The sequence below is a fragment of the Hyaena hyaena genome, unplaced genomic scaffold (assembly GCF_003009895.1).
Source record: "Hyaena hyaena isolate Hyena2069 unplaced genomic scaffold, ASM300989v1 scaffold_548, whole genome shotgun sequence".
In the NCBI taxonomy this organism is placed as follows: domain Eukaryota; kingdom Metazoa; phylum Chordata; class Mammalia; order Carnivora; family Hyaenidae; genus Hyaena; species Hyaena hyaena.
This window is the reverse complement of record NW_024081181.1, coordinates 1268261-1283324: the sequence shown is the minus strand read 5'-3', so window position 1 is coordinate 1283324 and position 15064 is coordinate 1268261. Positions and strand designations below refer to the sequence as shown.

Genomic DNA, 15064 nt, shown 5'->3' with positions numbered 1-15064 from the left:
TTCCTCTGGTTGCACAACACAGAAACCTACTCAGGTGGCTCGGATAGTAAAGAATGTGTGGCTGTGTCACACAGTAAAGAATGTGTCACCAGGGGCGCCTGGGTGGCTTAGTCAGTTAAGCGTCCGACTTTCGCTTGGGTCATGATCTCGTGGTTCGTGGGTTCGAGCCTCGTGTCGGGCTCTGTGCTGACTGCCAGCTCAGAGCCTGGAGCCTGTTTCAGAGTCTGTATCTCCCTCTCTCTCTGACCCTCCCCTGCTCACGCTGTCTCTCTCTCTCTCTCTCCTAGAAATAAAAACATTTAAAAAAAATTAAAAAAAAAAAAAAAAAGAATGTGTCACCAAAGGAGCATCTCTGGAACAGCAATAGGAGTCTTGGTGAGCTTGGGCAAAAAGAGCCCTGGTAGTAGTATGATAGGAAGAGAGGCACAATGTCTCCCATCCTCTACGATGAAGCCTATATAGAGGGATAGGGAAGGAGCTCGGACAGGAAGAGGTGAACAGGTGGACAGGATAGTTGATAAGGCCCGGAGCTAAGGGCAGGGGATGTGAAACAAAGCAGAAAGGACTGAACTTAAACAGGAGGCAGCATTTTTCTCTGAAACTGGAAAGATTGAGGGCAGAGGCTGAAACTTTATAGTTTTTTACTAGATCACTCACAATGATGTTCTTGTTTCCTCTGAGAAAGCAGCACCTTTCATTGGAGAAGTATCAGCACAGAAGGTAAGGAAGGGGGAAACATGAAGAGGTCACAGGAAACTGAGGGGTTTAAAAATACTAGCAAAAACCTAAGAACCAGCTGGGTCTGTTATTAGACTCCGTACAGAATGAGATGCGTTCTGCCTTGCTGGTGTGATGAAGTACAGGGAAGCGGCTATAGGTTCAGTGGGGTCATGAAGGCAGCTGAGGCTGGGAGACTGGTGTGCAACATGGACACTTCAGTGCATTTTACATCCCTAAGCTGCTCAGGTCAAATAATCTGTGGTGAATGTCCACGATTTTTCATGTGGCTTCTGTCCACTCAACTCTTTATGGTTCTACAGCTTTTTTTTCTTTAATTTTTTTGTTTTTTTTTTATTTTTGAGACAGAAAGAGACAGCTCAAGTGGGGTAGGGGCAGAGATAGAGGGAGACACAGAATCTGAAACAGGCTCGAGGCTTTGAGCTGTCAGCACAGAACCCAATGAGGGGGCTCGAACCTACGAACCATGAGATCATGACCTGAGTCAGTCGGACGCTTAACCGACTAAGCCACCCAGGCTCCCCAGTTCTACAGCTTTTTAGAGGGAAGACCATAGGACAGAAAAGCTCAAGCTCCTTCCTGTGTTAACAACATACTTATTTGTCATAAGCTTGTAACTTAATCTTGAGGGAGAGGTGGTATTAAAACATTTAGCTGTTGCAGAGGAAAGGGTTGAGACTTGCTGTTTTATATATTTACAACAATGTAATTTGGTGAAGAGCAAGAAAAGGAATACCACTTCTACCCTTGCTTGATTTAGCGTCCTTGCCCAAAATTACTGTTGGAGACCATAAAGCAATGTTCCTGATACAAGATATATTTATATATCTCCATGGCCACACACACACACACACACACACACACACACACACACACATACACATATAAGCACAGGTAATTTACTTTTGGAACCTGAAGGGGAGAAGGGAGGTATTGTTCATTCAGTACCTGCTCTGCCAGGCACTATGCTAGCCTGGAGATACAACAATAAACATAATAAATATGTTTGTTGCCCTCATGGAACTGAAAACCTAGTTGAATTATTAATGAGACTGGCAAAGCCATGGATGCATGCAAATGCTTCCCCCTCCCAAAAAGCTCCAGTTGGCAGCAAATCCTTGATTCGTGGTGTCTAACAGGGCTGTGATGGCAGTGTCGCCTTCAGTTGGCAGTCCTCGTCTTTAGGGCTTTTACTGCACAGCAAGTGGTCTGCTGAACGGCAAGGTTTTGTCCTGAAGACACCAGGCTTTGTCCCTGCAGCTGCAGTTATCAAGTTACAGAGTAGACTGAAATTAGGCCTCCATTAGAAACAACCTCAGGCTGCACGTAGTCCCAGTTCCAGGAAAAGCCTCAGCTGAAGCCACCCTCCGACAGATCTGCCAATCAAAAGAAATGTGTAATGGGACGCCTGGGTGGCTTAGTCGGTTGAGCGTCTCGTGGTTTGTGGGTTCGAGCCCCGCGTCGGGCTCTGTGCTGACTGCCAGCTCAAAGACTGGAGCCTATTTCAGAGTCTGTGTCTCCCTCTCTCTCTGACCCTCCCCTGCTCACGCTGTCTCTCTCTCCTAAAAATAAATTAAAAAAGAAATGTGTAACATTCCTATAGTCTTGGAGACAGTCAGGGCTGGGAACTGCAGGTAGTTACTGTGTACAAACTTGTCAATCAATCACCGCTTGCATAAGCCCGGCGGAGATCCTCTGAGCCCACCTCATAACGGGTCATTTTCAAAAGATTCTGAAAGGTCATGATTGGGTCCCGCCAAATGTAACGGACCCGGACCCCCCTGGCAGATACTGAATGGTCAAAACTGTTACTATGGGTGCTGTACAATTATGATTGGTGCTTATGTAATGATGCAAAACGTACACCGTGTGCACGGTAACACTCCGCCCTTCCCCCATAAAAACCCTGCTCCCCACTGTTCGGGGAGACGGTGAGCCCCTGCTCCAGCTTGTAATAAAGACCCTTTTGTGCTCGCATCGGTGCCGGCTCCTTGCAGGTCTCTGGGGACTCGTGATTCGGGCACATTACTAGTCCAAGTCCTTGCCACACGGCGGGGAAGACCTTGTGTCACATGAAACACCGCAACAAAGGCTTAAAAACACCTAGGTATGCTTTATTTCTCACCCGGGAAGTCCCTGCCCTTCCTGATGATCAAGGTTGTCAGTCACAAAGATATGAAGAGGAAGAAGAAAAAAAATTAGCTCTACTGTTATAAATGGAATTAAAATTTCCTTGGAACTCAATATGCTCAGAACCGCTTAACTGGGAATTATTCTGATGGAGTTTTCTGGAAAATAAAGTAACCAAGGGCTGTGATTTCTTCTCCGGAGTCGCAAATGGGGTCTAAACGAGTGCTTGAAGCAGGGGGCCTGGGGGCGCCCGCGTGGATCAGTCAGGGGTCCCGATCCCAGGCCGCGGGACTGAGCCCCGCGTCCGGCTCCGCGCTGACCGGGGGCCCACGGGAGACCTGCGGCTCCCTCGGCTCTCCTCCCTCCGCCGTGCGCCGGCTCCCTCTCTCTCCCCCTCTGCTAAGAAACAGGGAGGCAGCCTGGACGGCATCTTTCAAGGAAACCACAAAGCTCCCTACTTCGGAGCACAGGCGCTAGGGGGCGGGCGGTGGGGCTCAGTCCGTCCGCCGCAGACTCGCTCTCCGCCCGGATCGTGACCTCGGCGTTTGGGAGACGGAGCCCCGGGGCGGGCTCTGCACCGACGGTGCCGCCAGCCCGCGCGTCTCCCTCTCTCCCGCCCTTCCCCTGCTCACGTGCGCTCCCTCAAAATAAACAAGTAAACCTAAAAAAACAAAAAGGAGTGCAGGCGCTGGATTCACCTCGGGCACGTTTTCAAGCCAAAACTCTTCATTTCATACACACGAAAGCAGGCCTACCCCGTCGCCTTTTTCTCATCTCCGGGCGAGCCGGGAGAGCTCCAGGGACGCACGCTCAGGCTGCGGCCTTCCCGGCGCAGGGGCAACCACCCAGCCGCCAAGGAGCGCGCTCCGGCTTCACTTAGGCTCTTCCTGAGGCGGGCAGGTGTTACACACGCGCCGGAACCTGCGCTTGCCATTCCACAAGAGCCTTCCAGGGAGCGCCCCGAGGGGACGCCGCCACCGCGCGGCCGGCCGGGCCACACGCTCCTCGCGCGGTCACGTCACGCGCGGGACCCCGCTCCCGCCGCAGACGGCGGCCCGCCAGCCCCCGCGGAAGCGTGAGCAAGTAGTCCCGCTCACGCAGCCTCGGTAGGTGCCTCGGTAGGCGCCACAGCGGCACCCCAGCCTGCCCACGCGACGGCGCGCCTCGCCGCCTCAGCCGTGCCCGGCACGCCCCGCGCGGTGTTTTTCCACGCCAGCCCCGCCCCCGCGGTGAGGTAGCAGTGCGGCCCCGCCCTCGCGTCGTGAGTCAGTGGCTCGGCTCCAGGGCCTCGCCCGGCCGCCTCAGTGGCGCCCGCACGGTTACGTCACCCATCAGCCCCGCCCACCCCGCGTGGTGACCCAGGGCCGCGCCCGGCCGCCGCCCCGCCCAGCTTGCGTGCTTGCGTCGTACGCCGCCCGCGGACGGAAGCGCGGGCGGGCGGCAGCGGCGGCGCGGCCCCCTCAGAGGGGCGCTGGTGCGCGGGCTGAGGCGCCGCGGCCGGGTGGGGACGCGAGCCCTGCGGGATGAGCGGCGCCGGGGACCGCGGCCCCGAGGCGGGCGCTGCCCAGGCCGAGTCCCCGGGCGCGGCGCTGAGCGTGGACGTGGCGGGGCTGCTGGCGCAGCTGGCGCGCAGCTTCGCGCTGCTGCTGCCGGTGTACGCGCTAGGCTACCTGGGCCTGAGCTTCAGCTGGGTGCTGCTGGCGCTCGGGCTGCTCGTGTGGTGCCGGAGGAGCCGCGGCCTCAAGGCGACGCGCCTGTGCCGTGCGCTGGCGTTGCTGGAAGACGAGGAGCGCGCCGTGCGCCTGGGGGTGCGCGCCTGCGACCTGCCCGCCTGGGTGAGTGCCCGCGCCCCGCCGTCGGTTTCCGCCGAGTCCGAGCCGGCCCGCCCGGGTTGGGGTGTCCTGACCGCCGCCCGGCTCCCCGCCCCCCGTACCTGTCAGGCGTCCCCGCCAGTGTCGCCGCGCCCGCCCGTCCGTCCAGGTCTCTCCCAGCCCCGCGCGGGGCCGCACGGGCGAAGTGCGTGGCGAGCTTCCCCGCGGGGGCCGCGTCGCGGGTCCGCGCCCTTCCGTCCGCGAGCCCTGGAATGTGCGCTCCGGGAGGCGGCGGCGCGGCCTGGAGACCCGCCGCTCTGCGAGCCTTCTGGAGAAGTTGGCTCTTCCTGCTCCGGGAAGACTGTCCTTTCCTGACCGTTTGTGACACAGGGGAGCAGGGACGGTCCTCCACAAGGTCTGTTGGTGTTAAGATGGTTGAAAGTCTGTTTCGCATTTTTCTTGAGTAATGTCAGGCTCCGCAGAGGGTGAACCGGATTCCGATGTGAATTTGGGGGGCGGGGGTTCGGGAAGTTTCGCGCTAAGAACAAGAGTCACGCTATTGATTATTTTATTTTTACCCGCATCAGCTTGTCTGCATTATTTATTTCTGCGGTTAGGGAACTAGTGCATGGGCGTCCTCCTCGTCTTCTCGTCACTCCCTGGTTTCTGCCTGACCCGTGACTTTCACGCACGCTTGTCACAGTTCCAGACGGTAGAAAATGGTGCTTCTTTCTAAATGATGTTCGCGGGAGGCTCTGTGTAAGCGGGGTGTGAGGATGGCCCGCCTGTGAGTGTCAGAAGGGTCATTTTCCTTTAGGGGAGAGACGGGCGTGGAGAATGGGCGCCGGTTCCGGTCCTGAGAAGGTGGGGAGTCCGCTCCGGGTGTGTGGCCCCAGGCCGGCAGGAGCCGGTGGCACCGCCTGGGGTGCCGAGCAGCAGCACCCGAGAAGCCCGTCGTCAGGGGCCCTGGGGATTTCACGTCCTGTTGGTACACGGTGAACGTGCGGCCCCGAGATGCTGGAGAACCCGGACCGCCGCTCTCGGCTTGAACAGGGACGCCAGCCAGTCAGTGCCCGGGCCTGGGGGGCACTTCTAAATGCGGGACTTGTACGTGGCATCCGCGTGGCCGCTGCACCAAGCTCGGGGAGCTCAGAAAGTAGCCACAACAGAGTAGGTACGTTTCCAAAACAGCGGCATGATCAGGGCTGAAGTCCACCGGAATTAATGGTGTTAGAGCAGTTGGCTAATATCAAATTTGCTTGTAAAAATCCTTGTGGTGTTCACACTAGTTTCACGTAGTAAATGAGAAAATGCCATATTGAAGGACAGGACAGATTTCTTTAAAAAAAAAAACAAACAAAAAAAAAACAGAATAAAGGGGTGATTAGCCAGAGATTCTTTTCTTGGATTTTTCCTTTTTGTGACTTAAACTGATGAAGCACGGTGTTCCTCTCACAGAATTATATTCTCTTCATAACTTTTCATTTATTTATTCCAACTTTGTGTGCATCTCTCTCGCCTCTCTCTCACACACATACACTTAAACATGCCTGCACTGCTTAGAAAACTTCTGGATTCACATAAGATTTCACAGTGATCGTATGCAAGAAAAGCATTACAAGTCTGGGGTTTGAGGGAGATATTTTAATACAGTAAATTGTAATACCCGTCTGTTATTTTCATCATAAAACTAGTGCATCACACTGTCCAGAAGTGTGCATATTACTCTGCTACAGCTAGGGAGCAGATCAACAATAGAAGAAGCTCTGTGTAAGAAAAGTTATGATCTCTATATTAGTAATACATGCACTTTTACTGTATGTACTTTGGTTCTTGGGGTTCTGAACTTTGGAGCGGTATCTTGCTTTGAATAGGTTATACCTGTACATGTTTTCATGGTGTGTCATTGACAACTGTGATTCATAGCCAGGGAGAAGCCTAGGAAAATGTGGCACTCACTTCCTAACCTCACTTGTGGCTATGTTCACTGACTGTTTTTATCTATAAAGTAACAATTTATACTAGATATGGAAAGTGAGGTATTACTACTTTGAGAAAAAAATACATACCATTTGGAATTAAGGATATGAAAAATGACTCTCACTTAACGTGATAGTCCAGTAAGGTCCTATAGTTTTTTATATAAGCCATGTTATTATTCTTCACTCTTTTTCCGCATAAAAAGGGAAAAGTTTGGATTGATAGATTGTGGACTGGTCTTTTGTCATGCTGTTGGGTGTCTACCCTGTGTTAATTGGGCCCTATAAAATTACACTACCGGTGAAAAATATTCTTGGAGAGATTTTATAGAGTTGAAAACAATTTTCCACTGCTATTTTTATTTATTTGAAATATTAGAACTTGATGGGATGAAGTCTGCCCCTTTCCTGCTTTTACTGTAAGCTGCCAATAAATGCTGATTATATGGCTGCAAATAAAGAGACCCCTCAGGTGCCTGGATGGTTCAGTCAGTTAAGTGTCCAACTTCCGCTCAGGTCATGATCTTACAGTTCCTGAGTTTAAGCCCCACATCAGGCTCGCTTCTGAGAGCTCAGAGCCTAGAGACTGCTTAGGATTCTGCGCTCTCTCTCTCTCTCTCTCTCAAAAGTTAGTAAGCATTAAATATTTTTAAAAACGAGAGAGACCCAAACCTATCATATACAGTACTACTTAACTCTTGACACTTGGTCTTTTATTACTCTCCTGCTTTGATGATTAAGATTTAAAGTACTCAGCTTCCTTGTTAGGCTGTTCTGTACTCTGTGACTTGTGTATAAACCTTTTAGTGCGGGGGAGCTTTCTTCTTTTCATAGTTCTGGGAAGTCCAGAATTGATCTCTGGCCAGAGCTGAATACACATAGGCTAAGAATCAAATGAACAAGAGAAAAGAAGACACTTTGGTCTTATGTGAAGGAACGGCAAATATTTCATTTTCTTTTCAGTGTTAATCCTTGACTTTAATAAAATTTGATGAAGATTTGTAACACAAAATAGTCCGTGTAGCTAAATCAGGAACAACAGTTGAACTATTTTAAACTGTGGTTGCAACTTTAGCACTTAGATCCTAGAGTGATTATGTGCTTTGAAAAGATGTAGAGCCCTCCTGATGGCTGTGATGGGGATGCAGATGCTGCTTTGGGTTTTTTAATTTATACCTGTGCTGCGGCTGTGTTCACAGAGAAGGACTGTGCACATTGCTGAGCTCTGAGTATGGGGACTAAATGCTTCATTAGGTAGAACAGAATGCCCCAAGTGTGGCACACATAAAGCAGTAATATCTTTTTTAAACTAAAAAATGGTTTTAAATTAAGGATATATGCATTCATCAACTTGTATGCTTTGGTTTTAATAATACTTCTGTTTTAGATTAATACTAGTCTTTACATTTTGAGATGGGAGAATATAGAGCTAGGATTGAAGTATAAATAAATACAGGAATTAGAAATATATGGAGCATATTAAGATTATGTTAAATATATTTATAAAATATAGTTCTGCAAAGAACCAGTTTTGAACAACTATAGTGTTCTTGTTAGGCCTAGTGAACTTATCTTTTTTTTGGAGATTTTCATGATCTCTACATTGGTCACAACATTTAACTTTGAATAATATCACAGACATTGTGAATATGCTAAAAACCATTAAATTGTACATTTTGAATATTTTTATTTTTGAGAGAGAGTGCAAGTGAAAGAGGGGGCAGAGATTGCTAAGCGGCTCCACACCGACAGCAGCAAGCCTGATTTGGGGCACGAACTCACAAATCGAGTTCATGACCTGAGCTGAAGTCAGGCACTCAACTGACTGAGCCACCTAGGTGGCCCTGAGTTGTATGCTTTAAATGAGCAAATTGTAGTAGGTGATGGGAATTGAGGAAGGCACTTGTTGGGATGAGCACTGGGTGCTGTATGTAAGTGAATTTGACAATTATGTATAAAAATAAATAAATAAATGAGTGAATTGTATTGATGCTGTTTTGGAGTGGTGGGGAAAAGGGTCTGGAAGCTGATGGCCAAGAAAGAATTCTTGAAATGTGCTTTGTGTAAAAAGGTGGGTTTTTGTTTTGTTTTATGTTTTGTTTGTTTTTAATTTTTTGTTTTATTTATTTTTGAGACAGAGCATGAGTGGGGGAGGGGCAGAGAGAGAGAGGGAGACACAGAATCTGAAACAGGCTACAGGCTCTGTGCTGTCAACACAGAACACGATGCAGGCTCGAATCCACAAACTGTGTGATCATGACCGGAGCCGAAGTTGGATGCTTCGGGGTTATGAAGAGTGACTGAGTATATACCATCAGGTTGGGAGGGTGTTAGGGATGGTGTAAGTCTAAGGTATTTTGGAAACCAGGTTTTCAGGACCTTAAGGGGCTAGTTCCTGTTAGGGAAAGGTCTTTTATTACCGTTTAGTAAAAACTCAGTTATGAACCCTTCGGATGTATATCAGTAGGCCATATGAGCTTGGAGGATGATTGCCAACGTATATCTTGGGGGGTGGGGAAGGCATATAGATAAAGGAAGTTTCCAAAGGAATTTTTCTATGTTAAAGTAGACTTACAGGATCATGGAGAATCATGGAGAATCAAGTGTCATCATTGAATTCTTAATTTTTCATTTGTCTTTCTTTCCCCTATCAGTGTGGTATGTGCGTTATATCTCAGTAGTGCTTATTAAAAAGTATTAGGGGCACCTGGGTAGCTCAGTCTGTTGAGCATCTGGCTCTTGATTTCAGCTCACTTCATGATCCCAGGGTTGTGGGATCGGAGTCAGGTTGTGTGCTAAGCCTGGAGCCTGCTTAAGATTCTCCCTTCATTCCTCCCTTGCTCTTTCTTGTGCACACACTGTCTCTCTCCAAAATAAAAATAAAAAAACAGGGGTGTCTGCGTGGCTCAGTCAGTTGAGTGCCTGACTTCAGCTCAGGTCATGATCTCACAGTTTGTGTGTTCAAGCCCCTGGTTGGATTTTTTGCATTACTGGCGGTATAGAGCCTGCTTGGGATTCTCTCTCTCCCTTTCTACCCCCGTCCCTTGTTCACATGCTCTCTCAAGATAAAAAAAAATAAACTTAAAAAAATAATAAATGTTTGAAAAGTATTATAAACATTGAGTTTCTTCTAAAAATAAGTGAAAAAGAAAATTACAATACAAAGTAAGTCATACATATATATGTCCTTGCTTACAGAATTCTAACTAAAACTGTTTTAACTCTTTTTTTAAATTTTATTCGGTTTTTTATTTTAATTCCAGTATAGTGTTATATCACAGTTTCAGGTGTACAATATAGTGTAAAACTGTTACAGCTTTAAAAATTACTGTTCCAACTTAAATTTGGAAGCATTTAAGAGAATATTTAATGAAAAGTGTGGGCTTATGAATGAAAACTAGGGAGATAAATATTTTTACCTTGATCCTGATGTTGCTGTAAAATTTGATACCATAATGGCTAAATAAATTTGAATGAGATAGAACCCATGCTTCAAAGATATAAATAGCTTAAATGTGTGTTTTTCTGTGCGTTATTATAAACTCTTTGCTTTGATTCAAGTTATTGATACGTAATTATGTTATGATTAAGACTTTAGGGTATAGAATGGTTTGTTGTATATTAGATTCATTTTATCATATCATTTTAGAATGTATTTTTTGTAGTCTTTTGCATTTTATTATATTTTGCTAAATCATTACCTTTTTTAGTTTCCTTGACACAGTGCTGCCTTAGATGAATTTCTTTATCTATTTAAAGATCTGGGGGTGCTTGGGTGGCTCAATTAGTTGGGTGTCTGACTTCAACTCAGATCATGATCTCACAGTTCATGAGTTCGAGCCTGTGTCAACTTCTGAGCTAACAGCTTGGAGCCTGTTGCAGATTCTGTGTCTCCCTCTCTCTCTCCCTGTTCCCTGCTCACACTCTGTCTCTATCTCAAAAATAAAAATGCTAAAAAAAATTTTTTTTAAAGATCTGAGGACCTATTATATGCAGAAGTATAAGAAGCCATCCTGCCTTTATGTGTGTGCTGTCTTTTTGGTAGATAGGTGGGAGAATGTGATGGCCTCAGTGCCATGGTGGTCAGAACAGAGGATGGTTAGTGGTGAGGGGGTACATGTAAGACGTATTTATGAATATTTAAGAATAGAAGGGTATGGCATTATATTCTGTGGGAAGAGCAAGATAAAAGTGCACAGTGGGAAATAAGGCATATCTTGTGGTGGGAACATCAGAGCCCACCTGGACTGTCCCATCTGGAGGGAGCTCTATAGGAAGGTGATAGAAAGCAGTAGTGGCTCATCAGTTGTGGGCTCAAGGGTGAGGAGTAGATATGCTCCAGTTGGGGAAGCCGTTCTCAGAGAAGGGCAGCTCTCCCAGCTCACAGGGAGCCTGTACTAGGCATAAATGTAAATACTACTCTTGAGACTCAGAGTGTTTTGGCATTGCAGGAAGGGGAGATAGTGATGTGTTCAGAATTAAGCTTGTGAAATCAGAAAATGGAAGCTTTTGTGCAGTGGAGTGGAATTCTCTTCTTCCTTCAGCTGCTGGAAAAACAAGCCAAGATTATTGCTGGATTGGTATGCTTTTTACCTGGAGGTGGCTGGAAGTACCCGCCCACCTTCCCTCAAATAGACCATTCTCTTTTAAGGATCTTATTGTTCTTAAATACTGAGTCACCTTGTGTTCTTTGGGAGTTGGGTGGGGCACAGTTCTTACATAAACAGTATCGGTGGTTTCTTTTGTGTGCCATCATTTTTCCATTAAACGTGTTTTCTGTGAGTTTTCTTTTGCTCTTTCTCCCTGTCACTGACTTTTCTTCATTTATTTTTCTTGTGTTAAAAGAGTCCTATTTTTTAAGGAAGCCATTTATTTTTGTGCATTTTTCCTAGAGATTACATTTTAAGGAAGTAGCTTGATTTATGCATGGGTATTAGAAATGAGCCTTTACACATTTATTTATTAATTCAACCAACATTTACTAGCATTTGCTATGTTCCAAGTCTCCTGCTAGGTGCCAGAGATAAATGTGAGTACGACGGGGCTTAAAAACTCAAGAATTTACCAGTTGGTAAGAATACAGATCCATATATGATCCTAGTTTTAGTCATAGTATGCATTTGTAGTTTTTTTTTTTTTAAGTAGAAGTAATAGGTACTCATTTTTTTAATCCAGGAAAAAAATGTATTAAAAATATCATTCATAATTCCAAATCACTCACAATGATAGTTGGTGGAAAATTACAACTTTGAATAGGATTGTTACTGTGAATTTTTCTCTTTGTGATGAACCATACTAAAAATCATTTGTTCAGGAAAATGTGGTTTAGGATTTAAGTTTTCTTGACTCTTCAGTATGTATGGAAAAAGGAAAAGCAAACCTTTATTAGGTCTTTCTATTGGTGGGGTGATATGTTCATTTTTTTAAAAAAATATGCCATTTAGAACATTTTGCACATTTATTAAGGTAATAATCCAGAGTCTCCAAATCGCTCTTTTATCTTTATTTATTTTTAATTTTTTTTAATGCCTATTATTTACTTTTGAGAGAGAGAGAAACAGAGCATGAGCAGGGGAGGGGCAGAGAGAGAGGGAGACAGAGTCAGAAACAGATTCCAGGCTCCGAGCTGTCAGCACAGAGCCTGATGTGGGGCTTGAACTCACGAGCCCTGAGATCATGACCTGAGCCAAAGTCTGATGCTCAACCGACTGAGCCACCAAGGTGCGCCCAAATTGCTCTCTTTTAAAACAAAGATTCAGTTGATGAGGATTAAAACTTTATTCTAGGGTTTGTTGATCCGGCTATGCATGGGTGTCCAATTTTATGTCCTGCTGTCTTTGCCTGCTTTGTGAAAGGCAGTTTTATGACCACTCAGGGTGAACACCTCTGCGATGCACAGTTCGCCTGGTGGATTGCAACATGGTGTGCAGACCAAAGTATCTGAGCAGAGTGACTGCATCTTGAGTGCACCTTGTGTGTCCAGAGCAGTGCTATCCTGGTGACTACATGCGGGAATTGGGGACAGCCATTCAAAGGCAGCTGTGGAAATACTAACCTGACAGTTCACACTGTGCTTTCCCTTTTATTTGCAAAACTGTCATTGAAGTTGAACGCAAAGTTCTTTTTGTTTGTTCACTTGGTGAAGTTCCTCTTACCTATTTTTTTTAAGTTTATTTTATTTTGAGAGAGATAGAATGTAAGAAGGGGAGGGGCAGAGAGAGGGAAAGAGAGAATCCCAAGCAGGCTCTGCGCTCAGCACAGAGTTAGACACTCAGCCAACTGAGCCATCCAGGCGCCTCTCTTACCTATTTTTAATGAATACACGGTTATGTTTTTCTTTATTGCTCATAAACATATAGTCTTTTTAGTAGGAAATGAAGGCATCCTCACTGTAGAACATTTCAAGCTTTGGAGAAGAGTAAGGAAGAAAAAGTCACCTTCAGGGACGCCTGGGTGGCTTAGTCGGTTAAGCGTCCGACTTTCGCTTAGGTCATGATCTCGCGGTTCGTGGTTCGAGCCCCGCGTCGGGCTCTGTGCTGACAGCCAGCTCAGAGCCTGGAGCCTGTTTCAGTCTGTGACTCCCTCTCTCTCTGACCCTCCCCTGCTCACACTGTCTCTCTCTCTCTCTCTCCTAGAAATAAATTAAAAAAACATTAAAAAAAATTAGAAAAAAAAAAAGTCACCTTCATCCTGCTAACTAGTGAGGACCGTAACTAACGTCTTGATGATTTTTTGAATCTCTATATGGATATACGTGTATGTGTCGTATCCTTCATTCAGCATTACATTGCGGACATTATGTCATTCGAAATATGACTTTGGTTATTGCAATATTACCTATTTTATGGGGATGCTATGTTTTATTTAAATGATATTTGGTAGGTTCCAGAAACAAGCTTGTTTGATATTATATGGTGAGAAAATAAAACCAGAGTTTGAGGTGTATTTAATATTCTGCCCTTTTCAGGTTCTGAAACATTATTTGCTTGAGCTATTTATCAGATATGTTTCAGAATACATGAATTATTTTTGAATTCATAAGAGTAGCATGATAATTTTATAGACAAAAGTCTCACTTTGGAGGACAGTGTTTATTTTTGAGTGATGTTGATGTTCAGATGCATAGTTGATTCGTCCAGATCACCTCTTATGTGAATAGCCTTCAGAAAAAAAGCATTCCCCACACATGGTGTCTCAGCTTAACTAGCTTTTCTTTCTCTGTGCTGTGTTGGGATAGTAAAGTTTGTTAACAGGAGGAATATTTTAAACTCGAGTACTGGCTTCATGTAGTACAGTCGTGATGGCTCCTTGGAAACTGATGAAAAAACCCGCTGGATGGTCAGCTGACTTTGTGTCACCAGCCATGTGACTGGTGTTAGTCTGGCAGCCCTCCCTCACTGACTGGTGTGCCACTGGCAGATGAGGGGGCTGCCCTCGTGGTGCCAGTCTCCCTTGTGATGGCATCGTGACTTAGGTGCACACTCGTGAAGCAGGCTCTGGACCTGGTAGCTCTGGGTTCCCATCTGAGTCCAGTCCCCGCCTGACTGCACTTGGGGATGTCAGTCACACCTCTTAGGACCTAAGTTTCCTCATTAGAGAAACATTGCAGTGAGCCATGAAATGAACCCATGGTGTGGCTACGAGTCTGGAATGAGGAAAGGCCAAGGGTTCTGCTGGGCCTGGCAGGGCAGTGGCGGCCAGAGGTGCCCTTGAGTTAGTGATCTGAGTGACCGATGTTCCCTCTCAGTAGCCCTGGTGTTGCTGCCAGTGTCCTGCTGCCCAGTCGCTTCTCTTACCCACCTTACCACCTCCTCCCCCGCTTCAGCTGAAGAGGGCACATGAGACCTGGAGTTTCTCTTTGTTTCTGTTTCACTGTGGTTTGTTGGTTTTGTTGCTAGGAGTTTATCTACCTTAATGTGTTGTTATTATTCACACTCAAAAGTGCTGCTTATTAATTTCTCTCTTTTTCTGTACATCCCTATGTTATTAACCCTCATCCTTGCTGCTGCTTCCTTAAATGCTATCCTGAGGACATGGTTGATTTTCCCACCTTCCGCAGCTGCCCTGATGCAGTATACACCATAGTTACATTCTGAAGTGTCATCTTGGGAACTTGGTTCATTCTAGCACTCATTTCCTTCCTCTTGTGAATCACTGTCGGTTAGTAACTCAAGTGGGGATTTGAAAATGCACTCCTATTTCTGGGTCAGTTGTGATAGTTTAACCTGTATTATCTGTGGAGTTGTTTCCTTCTGTTTGTGTCCTGGAGGGTGATGTTTTAGGTTTCCCCAAATAAGGTAGAACTGTACAAGGTAAATCCAGTGATGTGGGAAGAGAATGTTGTCCAACTTGCTTCATCCCGTAAATGCTGCGCTGGTGTACATTGTATACTGGTTTTCACTTTTA

General features: G+C 46.2%; 1 protein-coding gene across 2 annotated transcripts in view; it reads left to right on the top strand.

Moving 5' to 3' along the window:
- Window positions 1–4296: 4296 nt before the first annotated feature.
- The window catches only part of ESYT2 (extended synaptotagmin 2), an 83781-nt gene continuing 73013 nt past the window's right edge, over window positions 4297–15064 (top strand). For both annotated transcript variants that reach the window (XM_039255858.1, XM_039255857.1), the window contains exon 1: window positions 4297–4703. In XM_039255858.1, coding sequence (XP_039111789.1) covers window positions 4392–4703 — 312 coding nt within the window. In that variant the 5' untranslated portion in view covers window positions 4297–4391. The remainder of the gene's footprint in view (window positions 4704–15064) is intronic.